The 25,968-nt window shown below is 42.1% G+C and overlaps 2 protein-coding genes across 2 annotated transcripts; both read left to right on the plus strand.

The window, feature by feature from the left end:
• The first annotated feature begins 3,357 nt into the window (after positions 1 to 3,357).
• Positions 3,358 to 11,850, plus strand: LOC142256844 (indolethylamine N-methyltransferase-like). The gene is made up of 3 exons (XM_075328773.1): positions 3,358 to 3,526; positions 6,920 to 7,127; positions 10,511 to 11,850. Exons 1-3 carry the CDS (start codon positions 3,376 to 3,378, stop codon positions 10,932 to 10,934), a joined length of 783 nt encoding a protein of 260 aa, XP_075184888.1. The 5' UTR covers positions 3,358 to 3,375; the 3' UTR covers positions 10,935 to 11,850.
• Positions 11,851 to 22,584: 10,734 nt separating this feature from the next.
• On the plus strand, positions 22,585 to 24,829 carry LOC142256896 (nicotinamide N-methyltransferase-like). Its single transcript, XM_075328862.1, has 3 exons — positions 22,585 to 22,788; positions 23,217 to 23,424; positions 24,295 to 24,829. The coding sequence occupies exons 1-3, from the start codon at positions 22,638 to 22,640 to the stop codon at positions 24,716 to 24,718; spliced, it is 783 nt and encodes a 260-aa protein (XP_075184977.1). The 5' UTR covers positions 22,585 to 22,637; the 3' UTR covers positions 24,719 to 24,829.
• Positions 24,830 to 25,968: the final 1,139 nt, after the last annotated feature.

Consider the following 25,968-nt stretch of genomic DNA (forward strand, 5'->3'; position numbering starts at 1 on the left):
GGTTTAAAAGAAAGAAATATGTGATTCTGTAATGGCTATGGCTCACAACAGGAATACAGCAGCTGGATTTCAAATTTCCATAATCCCAGCCATTGTCATAGAAAAGTGGCACATGACAACACAAGGGATGCAGTGAACAATGTAAAGGGTTAAATAAAACTGTCAATGTTATCTGACTTTGTACTATATATATATATATATATATATATATATATATATATATATATATATATATATATATATATATATATACTTGGCTATTAGCAGATGATCTTCAGATAGCAGTTCTCCTGATTCTCATGTGCTATCATTATTGTTGAGAATGACTCCATTAATCACAGTCAGATGATTACAAGCTCATATTTACTAATTAGGCATTTTAGGAGCCTTCCAAGAAATGATCTTTGCATATATTCTGTATTTACACTGCTTCTCTGGGAATCAAAGTGCTGCAATTGCATCTAGTGCTCATAGTGTCATATGGTGTCCATATAGTGGTATAATATGTACACTGAGGCATGGTTAGGGAATTAGCTCACAGGATCGCCGTCTTTTGGGCTAATATATCAAAAGAATCATTTTGCACTCAGTGTTTGACCATGAGAGGTGCTTGTGAAAAAGGGTGGTAACCCTGACTCACAGTATAAAAAAAAATCCCGTCTCCTTCCTGAGCGGTATGATGGCTGGACATTACCACATTACCACCTTGTTTGTACTTGCCTATAGTTGTTTGTACAGATGAACGAGGCACCTTCAGGAATCTGGAAATTGCACCCAAGAATGAGCCAGACTTGTGCAAGTCCACAATTCTCTTCTGAGATCTTGGCTGATTTCTTTTGACTTTCCCATCATGCTACACAAAGAAGCCGTGTGTTTCAGGTGTGCATTACAATACATCCACAGGTGTGTCGCTAATTAAGTCAGATGTTGCCGATAAACCTATCAGAAGCTTCCAAAGACATGACATCATCATGTGGGATGTGCCGTATTGTTTAAAGGCATAGTACTCTTAAGGGGGCTTTACATGCAGCGATACACGATATCGCTAGCGAGCGTACCTGCCCCCGTCATTTGTGCGTCACGGGCAAATCACTGCCTGTGGCGCACAATATCGCTAGGAGATGTCACACGGACTTACCTGCCTAGCAACATTGCTGTGGCCGGTGAACCGCCGCCTTTCTAAGGGGGGCGGTTCGTGCGGCGTCACTAAGCGGCCGCCCAATAGAAGCGGAGGGGCAGAGATGAGCGGGAGGTAACATCCCGCCCACCTCCTTCCTTCCTCATTGCCGGTGGCCGCAGGTAAGCTGTAGTTCATCATTCCCGAGGTGTCACAACCTGCGTTCTCAACAATCAACGTTTTTTTTTAAAGGAACGACGTGTCAACGATGGACGATTTAGTGAGTAGTTAACAGTCGCTCATTGGTGTCACACGCAACAACATCGCTAACGATGCCGGATGTGCGTCACGGAATCCGTGACCCCGGCAATATATCGTTGGATACGTCATTGCGTGTAGCGGGGCCTTTAGTGTATGTAATCTTTGGACTTTGCAGAAAGTAATAAAAATGCCTGAAAACATTTTCTCTCTCTCATTATTCCGTCATTTGGCAAATATAAATAATATTGGTTCCTAACTGACCTAAAACGGGAAATGTTTATTCTGATTTCATGTCAGATAGTGAGAAAAACCTGCAGATGTGTCTTTATAGAGAGTGGAGGGAAAAACCTGCAGAACTGTCTTTATAGAGAGTGAAGGGGAAAACTTGCAGATGTGTCTTTATAGAAAGCGAAGGAAAAGCCTGCAGATATGTCTTTATAGAGAGCGGAGGGGAAAACCTGCAGATGTGTCTTTATAGAGAGTAGAGGGAAAAACCTGCAGATGTGTCTGTATAGAGAGTGGGGGGAAAAACCTGCAGATGTGTCTTTATAGAAAGCAGAGGAGAAAACCTGCAGATGTGTCTTTATAGAGAGCAGAGGGAAAAACCTGCAGATGTGTCTTTATAGAGAGCGGAGGGAAAAACCTGCAGATGTGTCTTTATAGAGAGCAGAGGGAAAAGCCTGCAGATGTCTATATAGAGAGTGGAGGGAAAAACCTGCAGATGTGTCTTTATAGAGAGCGGAGGGAAAAACCTGGATTTGTGTCTTTATAGAGAGCGGAGGGAAAAACCTGGATTTGTGTCTTTATAGAGAGCGGAGGGAAACTGCTGGTTTCAACTGTATCTACATTGACTTCATGATATCATCAATGACACATAGCCCTTGAAAACAGCAGCACTTATGCAGCCCCACATAAGGACATTGTCATCGCCATATTTCACTGCAGGCACTTTAAGTAGTGAGCATTGTGTACCAGATACTAGACAGGATACCCAAGTCAGCTAGCACTAAAGGTGGTCAGGAAAACAATAAAGACCAACCAGGAATACAAAATTGTACTCAGAATCTCCATACAGACCCTATGGTGGTGAGGCATCCTGTCCTATGTTTCGCCAGGCTAATGCGGGCGTCACATGGTACGATATATCGGGTGATATGTCGGTGGGGTCACATCGTAAGTGACGCACATCCGGCATCGTTTGATATATCGTAGCGTGTGACAGCTACGAGCGACTGTGAACGAGCAAAAATACTCACCTTATCGTTGCTCGTTGACACGTCGCTCATTTTCAAAAAAATTGTTTCTTCTTTTGTGCGCCGGTTGTTCATTGTTCCCGAGGCAGCACACGTTGCTCCGTGTGACACCCTGGGAACGATGAACACAGCTTACCTGCATCCTGCCGGCAATGAGGAAGGAAGGAGGTAGGCGGGATGTTACGTCCCGCTCATCTCTGCCCCTCCGCTTCTATTGGGCGGCCGCTGTGTGACGTCACTGTGACGCCGAACGTCCCTCCCCCTACAGGAAGAGGATGTTCGCCGCCCACAGCGAGGTCGTCCGGGAGGTAAGTGTGTGTGACAGGGGGTTAACGACTTTGTGCAACACGGGCAACTAATTACCTGTGACGCACAAACGACGGGGGCAGGTACGATCGCTCGTGCAATTGCACAATAGATCGTCCCATGTGACGCCCGCATTAGTCACAGGGAATGTGCAATCATAGACAAAATAGTATACATTTTTCAATGGCAAAAAACAAACTCAAAAATTGTGTGTATTCCTGAAAGTCTGGTCCTTTTTGAGTTAAATATAATTTTATGCGTTTTGCTATATTTTAATCACCATGTTAATACAGGATGGCATGACTCCATAAATCAAGCTAAAAACTTGTGATATGATAAGTAAATGTAATCATTACTAACATGTGTTGTATAAAAATTCCTGGTGATTATATAAAGACCTCGAGCACCGGTGTAGGTGCAGTCACTGCCTGTGATACGATGGATCCCGGCACCTATAAGCTCTACCATGTGGATGACTTTGATTCCAGAAAACATTTAGAGAGTTACTTGTCAGATAACCCTGATAAGGTCTCTGAACATGACTCCTTGATATTTCCTATTGAAAATCTTACAAAAACCTTTACAGAGGGTATGTATGCTAATCATTCTGTTTACGAAATACAAATTAGGCAAATTTGAGTTATAGTGGTTATACCAATCAGAAGGGGAAAGGACAATGCTGACATATCGAGCAAGAGAAGTAGAACAAAGCTAGGATTATTTAATATGATGAATAGTGTAGAATTTCTGGGGTCAATAATGGAATTATTTTTCTCTCCGTAAATTTCAGAACCCTGGAAAATATGTTGAGGAAGATAAAAGTTTCTACAAATATTTCAGTTATTGGTTCAGTTACTCTTAAACCTGATGTAAGGAGACGTTCATATTTACACATTTTTAAATCCTGATTTTGCTGCAGATTTCTAGAAAGTTGATTTTGATACTGATTTGCAATGCATTGCATCAGTTAAAATCAGCTATAAAAATCTGAACACTTCAGGTCAATTTCCACCGATTTTTATCGCAGCATGCAAATAAGACTTTTTAATTGATCACATTATTTCCTATTGATATGAATGAGCACTGTGTAATACTTTAAAAAGCCATATATTTTTACGTAAAATTAAGGTATATAAAAATGCACTGGTATATAGAGATGTACCAGTACAATGTGCATGTAATGAAGAACATTACAATGCAAAGTCAAGTAAAGAAAATGTTCCGATACATGACAGTGTAGCCAGTGGCTCATTGCTATTTTTAATAGATCACATTATATCCTATTGCTATGAATGAGCACTGTGCAATACTTTAAGAAGCCATTTATTTTTATGTAAAAGTAAGATATATAAAAATGCACTAGTATATAGAGATGTACCAGTACAATGTGCATGCAATGAAGAGCATTACAATTCAAATTAAAGTAAAGAAATTTCTCCAATATATGACAGTGAAGCCAGTAGCTCATTGTTATTTTTAATGGATCACATTATATCCTATTGCTATGAATGAGCACTGTGTAATACTTTAAGAATCCATATATTTTTATGTAAAATTAAGGTATTCAAAAATGCACTGGTATATAGAGATGTACCAGTACAATGTGCATGTAATGAAGAACATTACAATGCAAAGTCAAGCAAAGAAAATTCTCCATACATGAGAAGTGTAGCCAGTACCTCATTGCTATTTTTTAATGAATCACATTATATTCTATTGGTATGAAGGAAAACTGCGTAATGCTTTAAGAAGCACACCGATATCATGCTTTCCAACTTGCACAGAAATGAAAAGCAGGACAAAATTTGTGCACCATGGCAAATTTTTAGTTGTGCCTTTAACCATGTCACTAGACACACCGGTTGCAATATCTTTCTCTCCTGACAGGATGAGATCTCAGAGGGGGCATGGTGGCTGTGACATTTAGCAAGCTTCTCAGGACAGCTGGGTGTAGACCCAAATCTGTGACTGTCCTGATACATCTGAGATGGTTAGGAGCTATTGATTTATTTTTCTAATTAATTCATAGTGATATAATAGCCATGCATTGTTTAAAAAAAAAAAAGTATATAAAAATGCACTGGTATCTAGAGATGTACCAGTACAATGTGCATGTAAGGAAGAATATTACAATGCAAATTCAAGTAAAGAATATTCTCCAATTCATGACAGTGTAGCCAGTGGCTCATAGCTATTGCTGCTGCCTCTAATGTTAGAGGTTAGGAGTTTGAATCCCAGGGAAGAACAGAATCCAAGAAAATAGAATAATGAGTTCATTACATTAATTTAAGTACAGAGCTGCCGACCCCTTCTCCTGGTTCTAATGATCTCAGGTACATGCAATGAGTGCAGTGCAGTAGAATTTTGGTAATCCTAATGGACCTAAAACGGGAAAGGTTTATTCTGATTTCATATCAGATAGTGAGAAAAACCTGCAGATGTGTCTTTAAAGAGAGCGGATGGAAAAACCTGCAGATGTGTCTGTATAGAGAGCGGAGAGAAAAATCTGCAGATGTGTATTTATAGAGAGCGGAGGAAAAAACTTGCAGATGTGTCTTTATAGATAGTGGATAGAAACTTCTGGTTTCAACTGTATAGAGTTAATTACCCTAAAGGGATTTCATGTACACTGGCTTTTTGGAGCAAATTTAGCAAAATGTTTGACTGTTTGCACCAAAGAGAAGCAAAACAATTCAAAGATAAAAAAAAGTTATAGAAAATAAAATAAAAAAAGAGTAGAGATGAGCAGATCAGGCAAATTTCAAATTTACCTATTTTTTAAGGTTTTCCTGGGAAATGTTTCCCTTAGGCCTGTTTCACACATCAGTGAAAAGCATAGATCTTTTTCACTGAAGTGTTAAAAACGCATATGTCCCTCCATGTGCCGTGATTCATAGCACATGTGGGTTGTACATGTGCAATCTGTGATCCGTAGTGATTGCACATGGCGAAAAACTCACCTGTCCTCCTGCTTTTCGTGGTGCTGAAGAGTCCCGCAGTGCGGCATCCGGCCACCGCTGTCTGACCTCTGAAGCTACTTCCAGGTTGGCTGTGCCTGCATAAATGAATATGCATGACAGTAATTGGCTGGGCAGGAAGCAGCAGAGAGCAGAGGCTAAACACAGCATTGCTAGAGATGGGTGAGTTTAAAAAGCTTTTTATTTTCAATGTCAGTGTTTTTCTGGTACATGTTTCACGGACCACACCATAGTGTGGTCCGTAGGACATCAGTGATGCCAGAAAAAACGGACATGTCTCCGTGTGGCAACCATGGACACACGTGTACGCCACACGGAGTCACGGTCAGTGAAAAATCACTGCTGTGTGAGCAGACCCATTGATTATAATGAGTCTGCGTATATCCATGATTCTGGTACGTATAAAAACTAGTATTTACGTACCATAATTACTGACGTGGGAAACAGGCCTTATTATGATCTGGGGTCTCAAATGTGACAAGGCATAAAAAGAAAAAACTTGCAAATGAGACATGCGCCCATAATTTACAGTAAGGCTGTTGCGCACGTGTGCTTTTTTCATGCTTTTACGCTGCGTTCTGCAACGCAGCGTAAAAGCATGCGCCCTGCATCCCCAGCACAATCTATGAAGATTGTGCAAATGCCATCCGCACGTTGCGTTTTAGAACGCAGCATTTCGGCTGCTGAAATATTTTGCCAAAACGCTGCGTTCTAAAAAGCAACATGTCACTTCTTTTGTGCATTCTGGATGCTTTCCCCACTCTGTCTATGGCAGAGCAAGTATCCAAAACGCATGAATTCCACATGCACAATGCTTTCAAAATGCAGCTTTTCGGATGCGTTTTGAAACGCACATTCAGTGACTTAAACGCTGCGGAGTAGAACGCAGAGACGTGCGCACATACCCTAATAGGTAACAGTAGTAATTTTAGATATTGGTTACTGATATTGCGACTTTTCACCTCTTGCTTTGTATATTTCAATATTTGAATTTTTTCCTGCAGGTCATATTAAGGGAGACGTCTTACTTGACCTCAGTCTTGGTTCCATTATGTATCATCTGTACGCAGCCTGCGACTTTTTCAATCACATCATTGTGCTGAAGGTCAGAGACAGTTGCATCATGGAGCTGAAGAGATGGGTGGATGAACGTACAGGAGCGTTTGATTGGAACCACGTCACAAAGCTTCATGGACACACAGAATTAAACAGGTGAAATATTTGTTCAAAAACTAAGAGAATTCCATTGTGATTGTTACTTTGGTAAAAAAGATATGACTGCAGTCTTAAGGCCACTTTACACGCAACGACATCGCTAATGAGATGTCGTTGGGGTCACAGAATTCGTGACGCACATCCGGCCTCGTTAGCGACATCGTTGCATGTGACACCTACGAGCGACCGCTAACGATCAAAAATACTCACCATATCGTTGATCGCTGACACGTTGTTCTAATCTCAAATATCGTTGCTGCTTTTGGATGCAGGTTGTTGGTCGTTCCTATGGCAGCACACATTGCTACTTGAGACACCCCAGGAACGACTAACAGCACTGTAGCTGTGTCCTCCATCAACGAGGTGGGCGTGTCTTTCCTTCGGCTGCTCTCCGCCCCTCCGCTTCTATTGGCCGCCTGCCGTGTGATGTCGCTGTGACGCCGCCTGCATGCCCCCTTAGAAAAGAGTCGGTTTGCTGGCCACAGTGACGTCGCTAGGCAGGTAAGTAGTGTGACAGGTTCTAGCGATGTTGTATGACACGGGCAGCGATTTGTCCATGACGCACAACTCACGGGGTCGGGTGCGATCGGCAGCGACATCACTAGCGATGTCGCTTTGTGTAAAGTGGCCTTTAGAGTAATACCGTGTATCTTTTATACCTTATTTTGCAATCACAGCCAATTCAAAATGAAATTACAAAAAATCTACACTTATCCATTCGGATCAAAATTCTCAATCTTAGTAGCAGTAGAATAATTGGTACTGTAAGAAGGTCACAGTAAGGATCAGTTAAGATCACATTTAGGTAAGAGGTCATTGTCATAACTAGAGTTCGATGGGCACCCATGAAAATTTGGACCTGGGCTCCCCCGTATGTTGAAATAAATCACATAGAACTGTATCAAAAAAGAAAAAACTTACCAATGGTGCCAGACCAGATGATGCATGCACAAACAGAATGTAATACACCTTCCTCTTGAAGGCGGCAGAAGCCCAGGTGCAAGATGCTGATGTCACAGCCACTACCACTCAACCCTCTATGCTATGGGGGAGGGGCAGCTGCTCAGCAAAAAACTTGCACATCAATAAGGCTTGCACTGGGAGCCCATAATATACAGTGTGTCCACCCATATCCTGTTCACCGCCAATAACTTGTGAATGGCAGCAGCTATAGGCATAGAAGTGGTGTCTAGGTATAGTAAAGTAGCCATGCGCTATGCAATGAAACCACCTATAGCGCCACCTGGTGGAAAACAACGGAGTTAGCAATTTTTTCTCAAAAACGGAAAGAGATAAAGGAAAAATGTGAATTACAAAGTTGTAGGGCATCATCAATTCAATACGAATCGACCCCTTGCATACAGAAATGCTATGATATGAAACCCATGACCCCCCAATGAATGCTGGTCACGCATATGGCACTCATTTAACTTTGATGCTCAAAGTGGCCCCCGTCAGCTGCAATGCACATCTGGCCTCTGGACAGCATACTGTATCTTGCTGCACGCTGTGCAATATGGTAGGTGAAACGTTTGCACAAGCATCTGTGATACGTTGTAGGTCCTGCAATGTTGGTGGAGGGGTCGCATACACCTGCTGTTTGATGTGACCTCACAGAAAGAAGTCCAATGGGGTCAGGTGAGGTGAGCGGAGGCCACTCCACATAGCCACCATACCCAATGACTTGTAGGAAGGTCTCCATGAGGTATCGCTTCACGTCCGCAGCCTTGTGAGTGTTACACGTTCTAATCATAGCATTCCTGTATGCAAGGTGTCAATTCGTATTGAATTGATGATGCCCTACAACTTTGTAAATTCTCTTTTTTTCTCTATCTCGTTCCGTTTTCTAAATAAAAATGCTAACTCCGTTGTTTTCACCAGGTGGCGCTATAGGTGGTTTCATTGTGTAGCGCATGGCTGCTTTACTATACCTAGACACCACTTCTATGCCTATAGCTGCCGCCGTTCTCACGTTAATGGCAGTGGACAGAATATGGGTGGACACACTGTAGATAGGTGGGATGTACAGTGTCTTAACTGTAACCTATAGATGACGCCAGAAACCTAAGTCAGGCGTGCTATTCAGCACTATATAAGTGCATCTCACACGGATAAGTAAGATGCACAATGTCTGAATTGAGGCTTATTAATGACGCACAACACTAAACCAGGCATTATCCCCTGCACATGTCTGCTGATCAGATCAGCAGACATATGCGGCTAACAAGCTGGAGATCCACCCATGCCTGCTAACCCATTAGATTGTGTTGTCTGATAGTGCAATCTAATGTGCTCCTGTGGGGATCGCACTGTTTTCCACCGATATCTTTGGCTCCATCACGAAATCACGGGGTGCCGATGTGTTTACATGATAGCGCAGGGTCAGCTAATAACCGCTAATGTTACCATTACTGTCATGACTCACATCCTGTGAATGCCGGCACAGCGTCGGAATTCACAGGAGCACAACCTTTTTGTGTTGAACTAAGTAATGCTTTACCATTGCTCTGATCAGCACAAGTGATCGGACAGAGGAGGCATAAAGTTTTCTCAGGGGACTAGTAAAATGAATAAAAAACATAAAAAAAGCTTTAAAAATTATGAAAAAAACCCCAAAACCTAAGAGGTAAAATCACCTAAAAAGTCTATTAATCTGATTGGTAAAGGAAAAAGTGAATAAAAAAAATAAAAATGCCAGAAATACTTTTTTGGTTGTCGCAACAGTGCATTAAAATGCAGTAACAGGCGATCAAAACATTGCATCTACCCAAAAAAAGTATAATTAAAGACATAGGCTGAGGATGCAAAAAAATAAGCAACACACAACCCCAAATCTTGAAAAATGAGAACGTAGTTTTTGAAAATGGCGAAAAAAACACAATTCTTTTATTTTCACCAACTTCTGAATTTGTTTTTGCCAATTAGATAATAGTAAAACTATACATGTTTGGTTTCAACGAACTTGTACTGACCTGGAGACTTATAATGCCAGATCAATTTTACCGTATAATGAACATGGTAAATAATAAAAAAATAAACGTGGAATTGCATTTTTGTTGCATTTTCACTGCACCTGGATTTTTTCCCCCAGTTTTCCAGTACAATATGGAGCAAAATGAATGGTATCCTTCAAAAGTACAATTTGTCCCACTAAAAACCCTCATATGCCTAAATTGAAAAAAAAAAATAAAAAAGTTATGGCTCTCGGGAGAAGAGGAGTGAAAAAGGAAAATGAAAAACAGAAAATCGCCGGCGGGTAAACCGGTTGATTCTTTTTTCAGGAGGGGGACAATTATACCTACTGCTATGGGACCCGATGATTTCTATGTACAACCCCTCTGCGATAGAATCCCTTTCATCATTTTTCCTATTTGTTTCAGTGATCAATTTCAGGACAAAGTAGGAAAAGTGAGATCAGCCCTTCAACATGTTGTGAAATGTGACCTCGAGAAAGAAAATATAATGGATCCGATCGTCTTACCACCAGCGGATTGTGTCATCACTGCTTGGTTCCTGGATGTTATCAGCAAAGATCAAGATGATTACATGAGATATCTGAGGAAGTTCTCAAGATTGTTGAAACCTGGAGGACACATTATATTACTTGGTTGTTTAGGGACAACATATTACACAGTCGGGGAACACAAGTTCCATGCTTTAAATTATGATGAGGATTTTGTCAGGAAAGCTCTGGCTGGAGAAGGTTTTATCATTGACCACTGTGTGGTTAAGAAGAGAACGGATATGACCGACCACATTGATTATAAAGCCGTCATATTCATTGCAGCTCACAAAGAAATGTAGGTCTGAGATGACACAAGACGAGTCTCCATGTCAAGTGTTATGTGTAAAGCTAAATCCGATTAATATCCTTAAAGGAAACCTGTCACCGGTTTTTCAGCATATAAGCTGCGGCCACCACCACTGGGCTCTTATATACAGTATTCTAACATGCTGTATATAAGAGCCCAGGCTGCTGTGTAGAAGGTAAAAAACACTTTATAATACTCACCTAAAATGGTCGTAGTGGTTGATGTGGCTCAGATGGGCGTCTTCGTCCTCCGGTGTCAGCGCCTCCTCTTTCATCAATCTTTGTCCTCCTTCTGAATGCTGTGTGAATGATGCGTCTACGTCATACACACTCGCCGGTTCCACGCAGGCGCACTACAATACTTTGATCTGTCTTGCTCAGGGCAGATCCAAGTGCGCCTGCTCAGGATCTGAATGCTGGCGAGTGTGTATAACGTCGGATGCGTCATGCACCACGATCTTCAGGAGGATAACAGAAGTGGCGACAAAGATGGCCGAAAGAGGTGGCACCGGCACCAGAGGATGAAGATGCCCATCTGAGCCCCATCAACTGCAGTGCGACCATTTAGGTAAGTATTATAAAGTGTTTTGTTATGTTCTACACAGCGGGCTGGGCTCTTATATACAGCATGTTAGAATCCTGTATATAAGAGCCCACTGGTGGTGGCCTCAGCTTATAGGCCAAAAAAGTGATGACAGGTTCCCTTTAATCTTTGTCTAGTTCATGATACAATTGTTAATAATATAACTGTTTTGTCTTCATTATAAAAAGTGAGGCGCACCATGTATTCCAGGAAAAATCTAATTGATAAGTTGCAAATTACATATGAACATCCATTCAAGCTTATGTCTTCCACACAGGAGTTGTATCTTTGATATAAGTGCACACAATAAAGCCGTTATATGGTAACAGATGTTCCATTCACCTATTTCTGTCCCTTGGGTCTGTTTCACATGTCAGTGAAAAACGTGTGTTTTTCACTGACATGTGTGCCATGAGTCACATCACACGTGGGTTGTTCATGTGCAATCCGTGCTCCGTGCTCCGTGATTGCACATGGAGATAAATTCACCTGTCCCCGCTCCTGCTGAAGAGTCCCGCAATGCAGCATCTGGCCGCCATTGTGTCATCTCTGCAACTACTTCCGGGTCGTGGTGCCATGCATAAATGAATATGCATGACAGTAATTAGCAGGAAGCAGCAGAGAGCAGCGGCCAGAGATAAGCAGAGCTGGAGAAGGTGGGTTTAAAAAGCTTTTTATTTTAAATGTATGTGTTTTCTGGTACGTGTTTCACAGATCATACCAAAGTGTGCTCTGTGGTACATCAGTGATGCCAGAAAAGAATGGACATGTCTCCTTGTGGAGCACACGGACACACATGTATGCCGCTCGGAGACACAGTTAGTGAAAATCACTGATATGTGCGCAGACCCTTTGATTATAATGGGTCTGCGTATGTCAGTGATTCTGGTACATATAAAAACTAGCACATACGTACCAGAATCACTAACATCTGAAACAGGTCTTACTAAGACAAAAAAGTTCATACTTACTTGCTGTAATTTTTTATAAAATGGATTTGCAAGCAATGATCATGTTGAGTCGGATGTAACACAAGTTAAATGCAAGCCGTAACAAAAATCAGAGCAAACTGATTTTTTTTTACAGATATCTGCGTTTAATCCCCTTCTTGAGCCAATATCTGCTTATTGGGAAAACATACTGGATCATGAATTTGGAAATTACCTTCAGGGAATGAATTCTAGAAGGGATGTGATGTTTCGTTATTTATACCCGATCTACATGGATACAAAATTTATTCTTCCATCTATTTCAGATAGAGTTTAGAGATGAGCCGATCAGGCAAATTTTCAATTTTCCTGTTTATGCAGATTTTGCCCCCCAAAAATTATTAAAAATAGTTATACTCACCTCACCACTCACGTATCCAGCTCCACTGCTCTTCACCATCACCAAATTTCTTACCAAATTTTTAGCTCTCCGATGCTCAAAATCCCTGCTCTTCTCAATCTTCTCCATTATTTTTGACTGTGATGAGCACCAGGGAGGGGTCATGATTTCATGAAGTTGGCATGCACAGAAACCTCGTTGCCAATCAACTATAACAGGCGGTACAAACTGGTGAAATTTAGAAAAAACTTTCAGTAGATCTCAAAATTTGTATCAAACTTCATGCAGAACTTGATTAACTTCACCTAATTAACTAATGGTCACAACTACAAATGGACAAATTTATTTAAGTGGAATTGAATTCTACTTAAATTCTACAAAAATCTACATTCTGGTGCATACAGATATTTTGTAATTAACTCCATGCAATTTCAACAAGAAGGCCATCAGTTGTGGCCGCTATATTGCTGAAAAGTAGAGGGTCATGGAAAGGTCCAAAATATACCTTATGGTTCACCTTTTCACCCACCCTCACTGCTCCCTGCTCCCTGCCTGGACCACTGTGTCTGTGTTGCACCACATCTCTTCACTCTACACTGCACAGATAAAGTAAATAAGCCATTACTTTTCAATGGCAATACTGTCTTGCTACACTGTGATAGGAACTCTATTCTATACATGAAAAAATTATCAACAAAACTTTAACCTTTTTTTAAAATAAGGGAACATTTATTATGCCTTAAAGAAGTTATTGAGTCTTCATGGTGCATGCTTTCTTACTTATTCTGCTGCCGCTACCACTGCCTTTGCACAGAAGACATTTCCTGTCTGTCCATTAAGTTCCATACTGTGCTCTGCCACTGAACAGATGCGTATCTCCTGCCTATCCATCATGTTTCATACTGTACTGCTGCTGTTACTACCTTTGCCACTACACAGACACTTATCTCCTGCCTATCCATCATGTTTCATTCTGTGCTGCTGCTGTTACTACCTCTGCCACTACACAGATGCTTATCTCCTGCCTATCCATCATGTTTTATACTGTGCTGCTGCTGTTACTACCTCTGCCACTACACAGATGCTTATCTCCTGCCTATCTATCATTGTTATGATTCAGGGACCGAAGAGGATCAAAAAATGCAGAATCTCAAATAGTAACAGAGTGGCTGAAATCTTAAAGAATTGCAGACCTAATCCTGACACACAACTAGAAGTAGCCATGGGATGAGGCTACAATAACCTAGTCATCTTGACACAGCCGGAGAACTAAATATTCTCACAGATAGAAATATAAGAAAGCTAATCTGCCTTGGAGTAGTCCCCAAAGATAGATAGATAGCCCCCCACATGTAAAGGCTACGTTGATATAGAAAAACACAATACAAAGCCAGAAAAGACAGATTCAGCAAAGGTGAGGCCCAAACTATCTTAATAGAAAAGGATAGGAAGGAGCACTGTCTGCAACCATAAAAACCCTAATATATACCAGCACTTCTGATATGGAAAAATCCTGAGGTCCCACAACCTCTCCCCCATTGAATCAGCACTAAAATGTTACTGGAATCCAAAAAACTAATATAGATGAGGGACTGAATTAATGCCAAGCATGACAAAACACATCGCAGAATCATGGAGCGAAGTATACAGACACTCCCAGCAGGGAATGATCCCATTCCAACAAGAACTCCACACAGACAAAAATAGGAATCGAGCATTAGTATTAAACAGAAAAAAACAACAAGAAAGTGGAAAACAAACAACAGAGGTACAAATACCACTTATCTGAGAGGAGTTCTGGCTGTGAGCAGGGCTGGTTACAGAATGTCCTTAACAAACAGGAGACCATTGAGCACCGGCAAGTAACAAGAGAAAACTACTCAGTTATACAGTCCCAGTCTGACCCTGATTGCCAGTCCTCTACAGGTGGGTGAATTTCATTCCACAAATCAACTGCACCGCCAGCACAGACCACAAGAGGGAGCCCCAAACTGGAAAACATATTCACAACACATCATGTTTCATACAGTGCTGCTGCTGTTACTATCTCTGCCACTACACAGACGCTTATCTCCTGCCTGTCCATCATGTTTCATACTGTGCTGCTGCTGTTACTACCTTTGCCACTACACAGACGCTTTTCTTCTACCTGTCCATCATGTTTTATACTGTGCTGCTGCTGTTACTACCTCGGCCACTACACAGTTGTTTTTCTCCTGCCTTTCCATCATGTTTTATACTGTGCTGCTGCTGTTACTACCTCTGCCACTATACAGATGCTTATCTCCTGACTGTTCGTCATGTTTCATACTGTGCTGCTGCTCTTACTACCACTGCCACTAAACAGACATTTTACCTCCTGCCTTTCCATCATGTTTCATACTGTGCTGCTGCTGTTACTACCTCTGCCACTAAACAGACATTTTACCTCCTGCCTTTTCATCATGTTTCATTCTGTGCTGCTGCTGTTACTACCTCTGCCACTACACAGATGTTTTTTTCCTGCCTGTCCATTGTGTTTTTAATTGTGCTGCTGCTGATGGGTACACTTCCCTGACAAGGGTAATTATAATATATCTCAAACAGCTCCGCCCTAAAAAAAATGATACATTTTTAACAGATGGAGCCATCAATTCACTTTCCACAGGTCAAACATTTTGCTACTTCCAAAAAAGGAATAGTTTTTTTTACAGCTTGTTGAAAAGCATTTGCTTCTTTGAGCACCAGTATATTATTACAACGACTGAGGCATGGAGCCATGAGGATTTTCACACTAATCCACCTAATGTCGATAGAAAAATAGATACAGCGTGTGAAATAACTATTAAACACGTAACGTCACCAATTTTCTATATAAATATATTTTTAAAGGTGCTTTTGACATGAATTTCTCACCAGACGCCAGTGACAACCCATCCAATCCATTTAGGCAAGGAAATCAAACCATAAATGTCTAAAGATTAAGCTATGTGTAATAATGAGAAATGACATGGAAAAAGTATTGAACACATAAAGAAAAAGAGGTGCAAAAAAGTCATGGAAAATCATGACACCAGCTGAAATCTATCAATTAGAACAAAATCCTGCCACTGAAAGGTAATCTGTCAGCAAGTTTTTGCTCCTCCAAATGAGAGCAGCATAATATAGAGACATAAGGGCACTTTACACGCTGCGATCTCGCTAGCGAGATCACTAGCGAGCGAACCCGCCCCCGTCGGTTATGCGACATGGGCAAATAAATGCCCGTGGTGCACAACATCGCTAACACCTGTCACACATACTTACCTTCCCTGCGACGTCGCTGTTGCCGGCAAACCTCCTCCTTTCTAAGGGGGCGGTTCGTGCGGCGTCACAGCGACGTCACACGGCAGCCGTCCAATAAAAGCGAAAGGGTGGAGATGAGCGGGCGGAAGATCCTGCCCACCTACTTCCTTCCTCATTGCCGGTGGACGCAGGTAAGGAGATGTTCGGCGTTCTTGCGGTGTCACACGTAGCGATGTGTGGTGCCGCAGGAATGACAAACAAACATCGTACCTGCAGCAGCGATATTATGAAAAGGAGCGACGTGTCAACGATCAACGATTTTTGACGTTTTTGCGATCGTTGATCATCGCTCCTAGCTGTCACACGCTGCGATGTTGCTAACGACGACAGATGTGCGTCACAAACACCATGACCCCGATGATATATCGTTGGCGATGTCTCAGCGTGTAAAGCACCCTATAGAGTCTGATTCCAGTGTTGTATCACATATTGGCCTGCTTGCTGTGATTTTGGTAAAATCCTTGTTTACGCTTCTGCTGATCTAGCAGTTATTCGAATGTGGAGTTGTACCACACTAATGATTGGCAGTTTTCTGCTCATATACAGTGTACACTGAAAGCTGCCATTCAGTGTTGGGAGTGGGTTATACACACCTCATACATTTTCTGGACTACCTGTCAGCATGTCAAGTAATCCTTCAATGATAATTTCCTGCTGATTAGAGATTTCAGCAAAACTACACAAAGTAGCCCAGTAAGTGACACATCGCTGGAATCTGGATTTCTGTCTCTACATTATACTGCTATCAGATTAGGTGGCAAAAACCTGGTTATAGATTCCCTTTAATGAAAAATAATATCAGCTTGTTCAACTCATGGCCTATAAAAAGGTGCCTCATTATCAAAGTACCACACAATAAACAGCTCATGAAAGGTAAAACCAGTGAGCTGTCTCAAGACCTTTGCAACCATATTATTGGAAAACATACATATAGCATTGGTTACAGAATTTCTAAACTACTGAAAGTTTAAGTAAGCACTTTTGAGGCCATAATCCAGAAGTGGAAATAACATAATCTCATCATAAACTGGTCACGATCAGGTTCTCACTGCCAGATTTTCAACAGAAGAGTATAATGAATTATCAGATAGTTGTTCAAAAGCCAAGTGGAAGCAACAGAAAGAACTGGTATAAGCAGGTACAATTGTGCCAAAGAAATCTGTCATGAATTCATGGTAATGCCCACAGGAAAATAGAGCCTCATTCTCAATATTTCTGCACCCAGCCCAACTGGCTCCTGTACAAACTAAGGTTCCTAGCTACAAAGTCCCTGGTGGCACCTGTGCAGGCTGGAACAACCCTGACTGCAAACTAGGAGATGACAACTTGGACTCTGCTGCCTGAATGGTTGAAAAGTTTTTCTCCTACCTCCTTAGGAATCAGAAAGAAGCACAGAGCACTGTAACCCTGAATAAGGAAGGCATGCATAGATAGCAGAGAACTTAGGTGAGAAAACATAGGACACGAATGCAGAGTGAAGAAAATAAATTACCACTGTAAGAAAGGAAAACCTCCTATAACCTAACACTTAGCAGAAGAAATAAATAGGACAGACAGACAAAACAGTTCTCCTTCTGTCTGGCATAAATCTTCGGCAGTATGACTAGACCTCCAAACAGGATTCATAATAGCATATAGCCGACAGTGAAGACCAGCAAGTGGAAGGTATAAATAGCTGCAACCGGAGTGTGATAGTACAGACTAAATGATAAATGGAAACACCTGCTGTCAGAAAGAATGAAACAAAAGGTAAAAGATATTCAGCACATGGACAGCGAACCTGCTGTGGCTCAGCAAAGAAAGAAGCCGATTCCACAGCTCAGGGTCGCTCAGCCACCTGAGAAAACAGCAATCGGTGAGTGAATTCTCACACAAACATTACACTACACTAACATTTTCACTGGTTTAGGGGGGAAAATTACCATAGTGCTTCTATAGTATTTGCAGAAAAATCTACTTTTATTTAATAAGCAAATGAGAGAGCTTTGGTGCCTCATTAGTGTGGGCTTTGCTTTGGTGAGCTGTTACACTTTGGTATTTGTATATTAAAGCCAACCTTTTGTCTTTATTGTCAGTGCTACATTGGTAAAAGTTAGTGCTGTCTAAAATCAAAGTGCAAGTCTGCACTTGCACACTGACCCTGGTTGAGCGCAGCAGCGTGCATCTGGAGTCAGTGTGAGTGCACAATTGTGGCTACGGGCTTGTTCTGATGCCAGGTACTTGTCTGTTTTTGGTTGCCCTTTAAGTATATATGTCGCGGGAGGAGGAGGGGACGCTGCGCTCTCCCACTTCTCGGGTCCGGCTGCCGCTGCTGCTGCGGCCGCTGCTGCTCGGTGGCTCGAGCGATGGGCCGGATCCCAGGGACTCGAGCGGCGCTCCTCGCCCGTGAGTGAAAAGGGGTTTGGTTTTGGGGATTTATTGTCCGTGACGCCACCCACGGTTGTGGTGATTTTTGGTAACACCACCACTGCTCTGTATGGGGATCCCGGGAGCGGTGACAGGGAGCAGCAGAGTTGTTAGTTCTCCCCCTCCGTGGGTAGGAGTTAGTTGTCCCGGTGCCCAGTGATGGGGTGGAGGATGAGGGATGGCAGGCCAGGTGCGGGGCCTGGTGAGGTGCAGGGTCGCTTGGGGGCAGTGCTGTGCCTCACGGCACGGTGGTACTCACTCAGCCTGAGACGGTGACACAGTTCTCGGTAAAACACACGGCTGGAAAGACGGTTCCCACGGACGGCTGCTGTTGCTTTTCCCCGGTAGTTAACGGTGACTGTCTCTTTCCCTGCACCTTGTGTAATGTTGGTAGCGATGGGTTCCCACTGGTAACCCGCTCCCCGACTTGGATATGGGCCAGAGGAGCCCCTCTTTGCCCGCAGGCGCTGGCCCTGAGAAACTGGTGCCTTGGCGGTGGCGGTGTCTCTCTCATACGGTTGGACTGTTGCCTTCAATCGGGACTTAGTTGTTTGGAAACCCGGAGGTCCCCTTCACTGACGGATTTGGCAAATTTACGGCGACTCCTAGCCTTGCCGGGATCCGAAAGGCCCCTACCAATGGTGCTGGTTTCTCCTTGTGTACCGGTCCGGTACCGCTGGGTCACCACCCGTCCACGGTCTTCACGGCACCTCCGATAGGCCACTCCTGCAGACGGTCACCGCCGTCTGCTAACCTTGCTGTCTCTGTCCGGGGCACACACCCGGACTCACTTCAGGCTCTTAAGCGGTCACTTTCCTCTTTTCACTTCCACCTCTCAAACTCAACTCCTCTCACTTCCTCCTCCAAACGCTAACTCTCCTCTCACTTCCCTAGCCTCACTCTAACTGCCTGTGTTTTCCTTCCTCCAGGACTGTGAACTCCTTGGTGGGTGGAGACCAACCGCCTGGCTCCACCCCCTGGTGTGGACATCAGCCCCTGGGGAAGGCAACAAGGATTTCTGGTCTAGCTTAGATGTGCCTAACCGGGGTGTAGGGTGTGGTGATGTCATTACCTGTGACCCCTGGCTTGCCCAGGGCGTCACATATACAGTAAATACAAGTGGTGCTGAAAGAGTAGACAGTATGCCCCCGCATTATTAGGCCCTCTCCTCCTCAGTGACGCATTTTCCTTGCTACTCTTCTGGGGCATAAAATCGCAGTCAAAGGCACGTAGGAATCCAGTGTCAGTTTGTGCCCACAGCCACATTGTGCACACCCGCACTGACACTTGGAATGGGCTGCTGGGCTCATCCAATGTCAATTTTTATCGCAACCTCTGTACACAACCTCTGCCAGTCTAACTAATTGATCGCTTTTATTCAAGACAAGGGACTGGTTTTCATGTGGAAATATAAGGGCATAAGGACACCCCACGGCATAGGCCACACCAAGGGTGCACCAAAGCTCCCTCATTTGCATATTAAGAAGTAGATTATTCAGCAAATATTAAATTAGTTGTCTAGTCTAGAAAGACAAGTCTACAGTCACTGCAAATTTCTGAATCCTTCTGGCGCACTCACTGCGCTGCGAAGAATAGCCGATGTATGCACCAGGAACACCGGTCAAGTGTGCAGTATACATACTACCTGGGTAGAATCCATCTAGTGGGCAAGATCTTGCTCAATACAAGTGTGTTGAGACAGGCCACAACCACTAAACGAGTTCTGACCGCATATCACATACTTGACCGCCCTTTCTGGTGCAGCACCGGCGAATGCTCGCAGTGCACAGTGAGTGCATAGGGAGGATTCACAGAGTGACTGCAGACTTGTCATTCTATACTGGACAGCCCCTTTAGGCTAAACTGTACATGATATCTGTAGGGGCTACTTCCCCTGTATAACTGTTTCTGCTATTTAATTGGCATTTGGGTGACAGGTAAGCTGAAAAATCATTTCACCCGACAAACAAACATTTAGGTTGTGCATTGGGTGATTTTACAGTCTGTTTTGTTACACCAATAATTGGTTTCCGATTATTGCCAGTATTGCAAATGCACTTTAAAGAGTAAAGGCCGCTTTACACGCTGCGACATCGCTCAAGCGATCTTGTTGGGGTCACGGAATTTGCGACGCACATCCGGTCGCTTTAGCAATGCCGTTGCGTGTGACACCTTTGAGTGATTTTGCATCGTTGCAAAAACGTGCAAAATTGCTCATCGGTGACATGGAGGTCCATTCTCTAATATTGTTGCTGCAGCAGTAACAAAGTTGTTCCTCATTCCTGCGGCAGCACACATTGCTCCGTGTGACACCGCAGGAACGAGGAACCTCTCCTTACCTGCCTCCCGCCCACAATGCGGAAGAAAGGAGGTTGGCGGGATGTTACATCCCGCTCATCTCCGCCCCTCTGCTTTGATTGGCCGGACTCTTAGTGACGTCGCGGTGACGTCGCTGTGATGCCGAACGTCCCTCCCCCTTGAGGGAGGGATTGTTCGGCAGTCACAGCGATGCCGCCGACCAGGTAAGTGCGTGTGACGCTGCCGTAGCAATAATGTTCGCTACGGCAGCGAACACACGATATCGCACACACGACGGGGGCGGGTGCTTACACGCTCAATATCGCTAGCAATTGATAGCAATGTCATAGCATGTAAAGCCCACTTAACTAAACTTTTGGGAAATTTTCTATGTTTTATGCCCAATAATTCTGAGCAAATTGGTGGGGAATGTGTTCCTGAGACTCTCAACCACAGCTGAAAAGTCCTTTTAGTAGAGCGCACACAGCACAAAGCGTGTCTGTATTTTTTATTTCAAATAAAGGATTTTCTGTATTTGTGTTTATTACTTTTGACTTACAAGTTAGTAATGGGGCTGTATCAAAAAATGACTCCTCACTACTAACCTAGGGCTTGATGTCAGCTGTGATTTTTGACAATTCCCAGCTGACATCAACCCCATATATTAATACTATTGCCACAGCATCAGGGTAATCAGGATGAGCAGGGTACATTGCCAGAACTGGCACATCTAGTGTAAGATGTCAATTTTGGGGCAGCTGCAGGCTGCTATTTTCAGGCTTAGAGGGGCCAATAACCATGGACCTTCCCACTCTGGTAATACCAGCCCGAGCTGTCAGCTTTACCTTTGCTAGTTATCAAAAATAGGACAGACCACACACTGTTTTATTTAAATTTATTTATTTAAATAATAATAAAAAAACATTGTTGGATCCCCTCTATTTTTGATAACCAGCAACGGTAAAGCAAACTGCTGGAGGTTGAAGCCTGCAGCTACTGATTTACCGACCCTAGTTATCAAAAATAGAGCAGAAAACCCATGTCATTTTTTTATATTTATTTTTCTTTAACACTAGTGCCTCCGCCAATTACAGCCATGCCAACACTTACATGGTTTTCATGGGGTTGGAAGTGCCCACACTGGAAAAGCTTGTTTTATTGGTTGGTCTGAAGTCATTTATCAAGTTTTATTCAGATGACAAACACGAACTGAAAACGGAGGAACAAGTAAAGGTCTGTGGTTGGTGCAAGAACTGAACACTCTGTGTTTTTGTTTTTTTTTTTCTTTACTGCACTATTCTATGTCCTGTTGTGTATAAATATGTGACTCTTCAGATTTTGTTATACCATGCTTGTTGAAGAGACCTGAGTAGTCTCGAAAGCTTGCTATTATTACCATCTTTTCAGTTAGCCATTAAAAGGTATCAACCACTGAGGACTTCGGTTCTTTTAAACAATTTTTTATCTATACTGGCTAACACGGTCCAAAGATATATTTTATCTGGTACAAACCAGGAACTTTATATTTCAGGTTCGCTCGTCCCTAGTCCTTAATAGATTAAACATATTTGTCTTTTTTTGTTATATTTTAATCACCATGTAAAAACAGGATCTCATGACTCCATAAATGAAGAAAAGAACTCGTGATAAGATAAATAAGTTTAACAAGTTTGGTAAACTGATTCCTGTGGATGATATAAAACGCTTGAACACCGGTATAGAAAGAGTCACCTTGCCTTTGATACAAGATCACACCATGGATTCCGGCACCTATAAGCTCTACCATGAGGATGACTTTGATTCCAGGCAACATCTGCAAAGCTATTTTTCAGATAACCCTGATAAGGTCTCTAAAGAGGATTCGTTGATATTTCCCATTGAAAATCTTATAAAAACATTTACAGAGGGTATGTATCCTAATTGTTCTCTTTAGTTGGTTTTAAAAGAGATCAAAAGAGATCATTTTTCTCTGGCTACATCTCTACATGCTGTTCTTCTTTACAGGTATGTTGTACTAATTCATACAGATAAAGTTCCATATACTAGTATCCTACAAAAAGAAGTAAAACAAGTCAAAACATAAAATAAGAAAAGGGTAGAGATAAGTGAATAAGGCAAATTTCAAATGTACCTGTTTGTGCAGATTTTCCTGGGAAATGTCTCCCTTATTTTATTACGAGAACTCAAATATCACCAGGGATAACCAGACAAAACTTACAAATGAGGAATCTGTCCATAACTCACAATGATAGTAGTATTTTTAGATATTGGTTACTGATATTGTGACATTTTCATTTCTCTGTAATTATATTTCAATATTTGGATTTTTCTGCAGGTCATATTAAGGGCGATGTCTTAATTGATATCAGTCATAGTTCCATGATTCATCACTTATTTGCAGCCTGTGACTTTTTCAAGCACATCATAGTCCTGAAGGTCAATGACCGATGCATCATGGAGCTGAAGAGATGGGTGGATGAACGTACAGGAGCGTTTGAGTGGGGTCATGTCACAAAACTACATGGAGACACAGAATTAAACAGGTGAACTATAAGTCCAAAAAATTAAAAGAATAATAAAAGAACCACCATCAGTACAGGAATACAACACTAACACCACCATCAGTACATGACTATACCACTAGAATCACTATCCTTCCAGGAATATTTCAACCGAACCACCTCAGTATTGTACTGTATTTGTCACAAAAACTACACACCATCATACTTTTCCATATATATATATATATATATATATCTATATATATATATATATATATATATATATATATATATATATAAAATGGGGTCTAATTAGCTCCCAGTAAAATATCCACCAAATCCTGGAGACATTAATTGCAACCAAACAGCCCCAATTATAGTAAAGCTATATTAGATTATATGACTATTCTTGGGTATGACAATTAAAATGTAGGACATCAGGGATGAAAATCACTATTCATCCCTGGTATTGTTGTACAAATGGCCTACAAACAATGAATCATTCTATATCTAACTTTTAAAATGCACTGCCTATTGAGCCGCCCCGCCTAAAGTAGAACATTTTGGTTTACTTTTGCTGTATTTTTTTGAGAAGAAGGTAACATTCCTGGTGGAAGTGGTTGTTGGAGCTTGTTGCCTAGCCAATAAGAGAAGGTGGGGGTGCGTTAGGGGTTCTACTACTCTAGTCTTTAACCCATTCACTTTTTTTAGCTGCTGAGGGTTTATGGGGGCACTATTGGTTTCATCTGCATAGGGCACCAAAATACCTTGTCCTGGCCCTGGTCTTGGTAGATTCAGGTCTTTCCCCAACTGGAAGTCAATGATGCATAGGTAACCATTGAGCTCTAACATCATCCTATTCAATATTGCCTGAGAAAGAATCCCTATCATTATTTTTTCCATTTCTTTCAGTAATCATTTACAGGACAAAGAAGGAAAAGTGCGATCGGCCCTTCACCATGTTCTGAAATGTGACTTCGAGAAAGAAAATATAATAGATCCAATCGTTCTACCACCAGCAGATTGTATCATCAGTGCTTGGTTCCTGGATGTAATCAGCAAAGATCAAGATGATTACAGGAGATATCTCAGGAAGTTTTCAAGATTGCTGAAGCCTGGAGGACACATTATATTAATTGGTTGTTTAGATATAACATATTTCACAGTCGGGAAACACACGTTCCATGCGTTGAATTATGATGAGGATTTTGCCAGGAAAGCTCTGGTTGGAGAAGGTTTTATTGTTGACCTTTGTAAGGTTAAGAAGAGAGCGGATGTAAATGACCACATTGATTATAAAGCCGTCATATTCATTGCAGCTCACAAAGAGATGTAGGTCTGAGATGACACAAGACGAGTCTGCATGTCAAAAGATATATGTAAAGCTAAATCCTATTAATATCCTTAATCTGTGTCTAGTAATTGATTAAAGTGAATAAAAATTTAACTGTTCGGTCTTCATTATAAAAAGTGATGGGCACCATGTATTTCAGAGAATATTCCTGAGAATACCAACCCCCAGCTGTCAGGCTTTATCATGGCTGAATATCAAAATTAGGGGAGTCCACATGCCGTTTTTTAAAAATTATTTATTTAAATAAAACTTAAAGCCGCAGGCGGTTCCTCCTATTTTGATACACAACCAAGATAAGGACAGGGCGGGGGGCTGCAGCCTGTAGCCATGGCCTTATCTGTGCTGGTATCAAGAAATGAAGTGACCCTACGCCAATTGTTTTATTTATTTATTTCTTTACTTTGTTTCACAATATAAACCCGCAGACAGCGCCTGTGATTCCAACCAATCACAGATGCTGTCTGGGGGCAGGGTTTGACAGAAGCCAATCAGAGACGCAGGGGACTAGGGGAAACAGTGAATGTGGATTACTGATAGTTATTTGACCCGGAAGTAGCACTCCAGTCATGGGGATTCAGGAAGAATGTATTGCTTTAACCCTTTTGCTTCCTTTTTTTTTACAGTGGCCAATCACAGCCATCTCAATACTTGACATGGCTGTGATCGGCAGGTAGAGAATGGCTTTTGCCATCTGAACATTTACAGATCCTTGGAAAGATTGCAGACTTTTGGGGTAAATGATTGGATGTCCAATCCCAATCTGATCTGGCCAAAGATCGCACGATTTTAACATTCTCCGATCTTTGCTGATCAGGATCGCTCATTTCTACATACACAGTAAATACCTATAGAGAAAAAGCAACAGTTTCCCCCTAAAAATATCTTTTGTTTCCATCATTTCAGTTAGCGTCTTATTAAAATTTATAATGTTCATAAGTCAAAACTGCTAGGTCTCCAATAAGCTCACAGTCTGTTGGAATGGTTGATTCATCAAGTCTAAAAAATAAGACTCACAACTAGGGATGTTCGAATACCTCACATGTTTGGCTTTGCGAATATCCGAGGAATAGGTCGCTGCTAGGCGAATAATCGATGTGCAATGTAAGTCTATGGGAAGCCCGAATAGTTCCGAATAGTTGTTATTTGGGTTTCCCATAGACTTACATTGCACATCAAATATTCACGAATAGTCTTATAGCGGGTACCTATTCAGCAAATATTCGCGAAGCCGA

The sequence above is a fragment of the Anomaloglossus baeobatrachus genome, chromosome 11, assembly GCF_048569485.1.
Source record: "Anomaloglossus baeobatrachus isolate aAnoBae1 chromosome 11, aAnoBae1.hap1, whole genome shotgun sequence".
NCBI lineage: Eukaryota > Metazoa > Chordata > Amphibia > Anura > Aromobatidae > Anomaloglossus > Anomaloglossus baeobatrachus.

Coding starts and splice junctions, on each gene's coding strand:
- LOC142256844 (XM_075328773.1), top strand. CDS start 3,376: ATGGATCCCGGCACCTATAAGCTCTACCATGTGGATGACTTTGATTCC. Junction 3,527..6,919: donor TACAAAAACCTTTACAGAGG/GTATGTATGCTA, acceptor TTTTTCCTGCAG/GTCATATTAAGGGAGACGTC. Junction 7,128..10,510: donor GGACACACAGAATTAAACAG/GTGAAATATTTG, acceptor TATTTGTTTCAG/TGATCAATTTCAGGACAAAG.
- LOC142256896 (XM_075328862.1), top strand. CDS start 22,638: ATGGATTCCGGCACCTATAAGCTCTACCATGAGGATGACTTTGATTCC. Junction 22,789..23,216: donor TATAAAAACATTTACAGAGG/GTATGTATCCTA, acceptor ATTTTTCTGCAG/GTCATATTAAGGGCGATGTC. Junction 23,425..24,294: donor GGAGACACAGAATTAAACAG/GTGAACTATAAG, acceptor CATTTCTTTCAG/TAATCATTTACAGGACAAAG.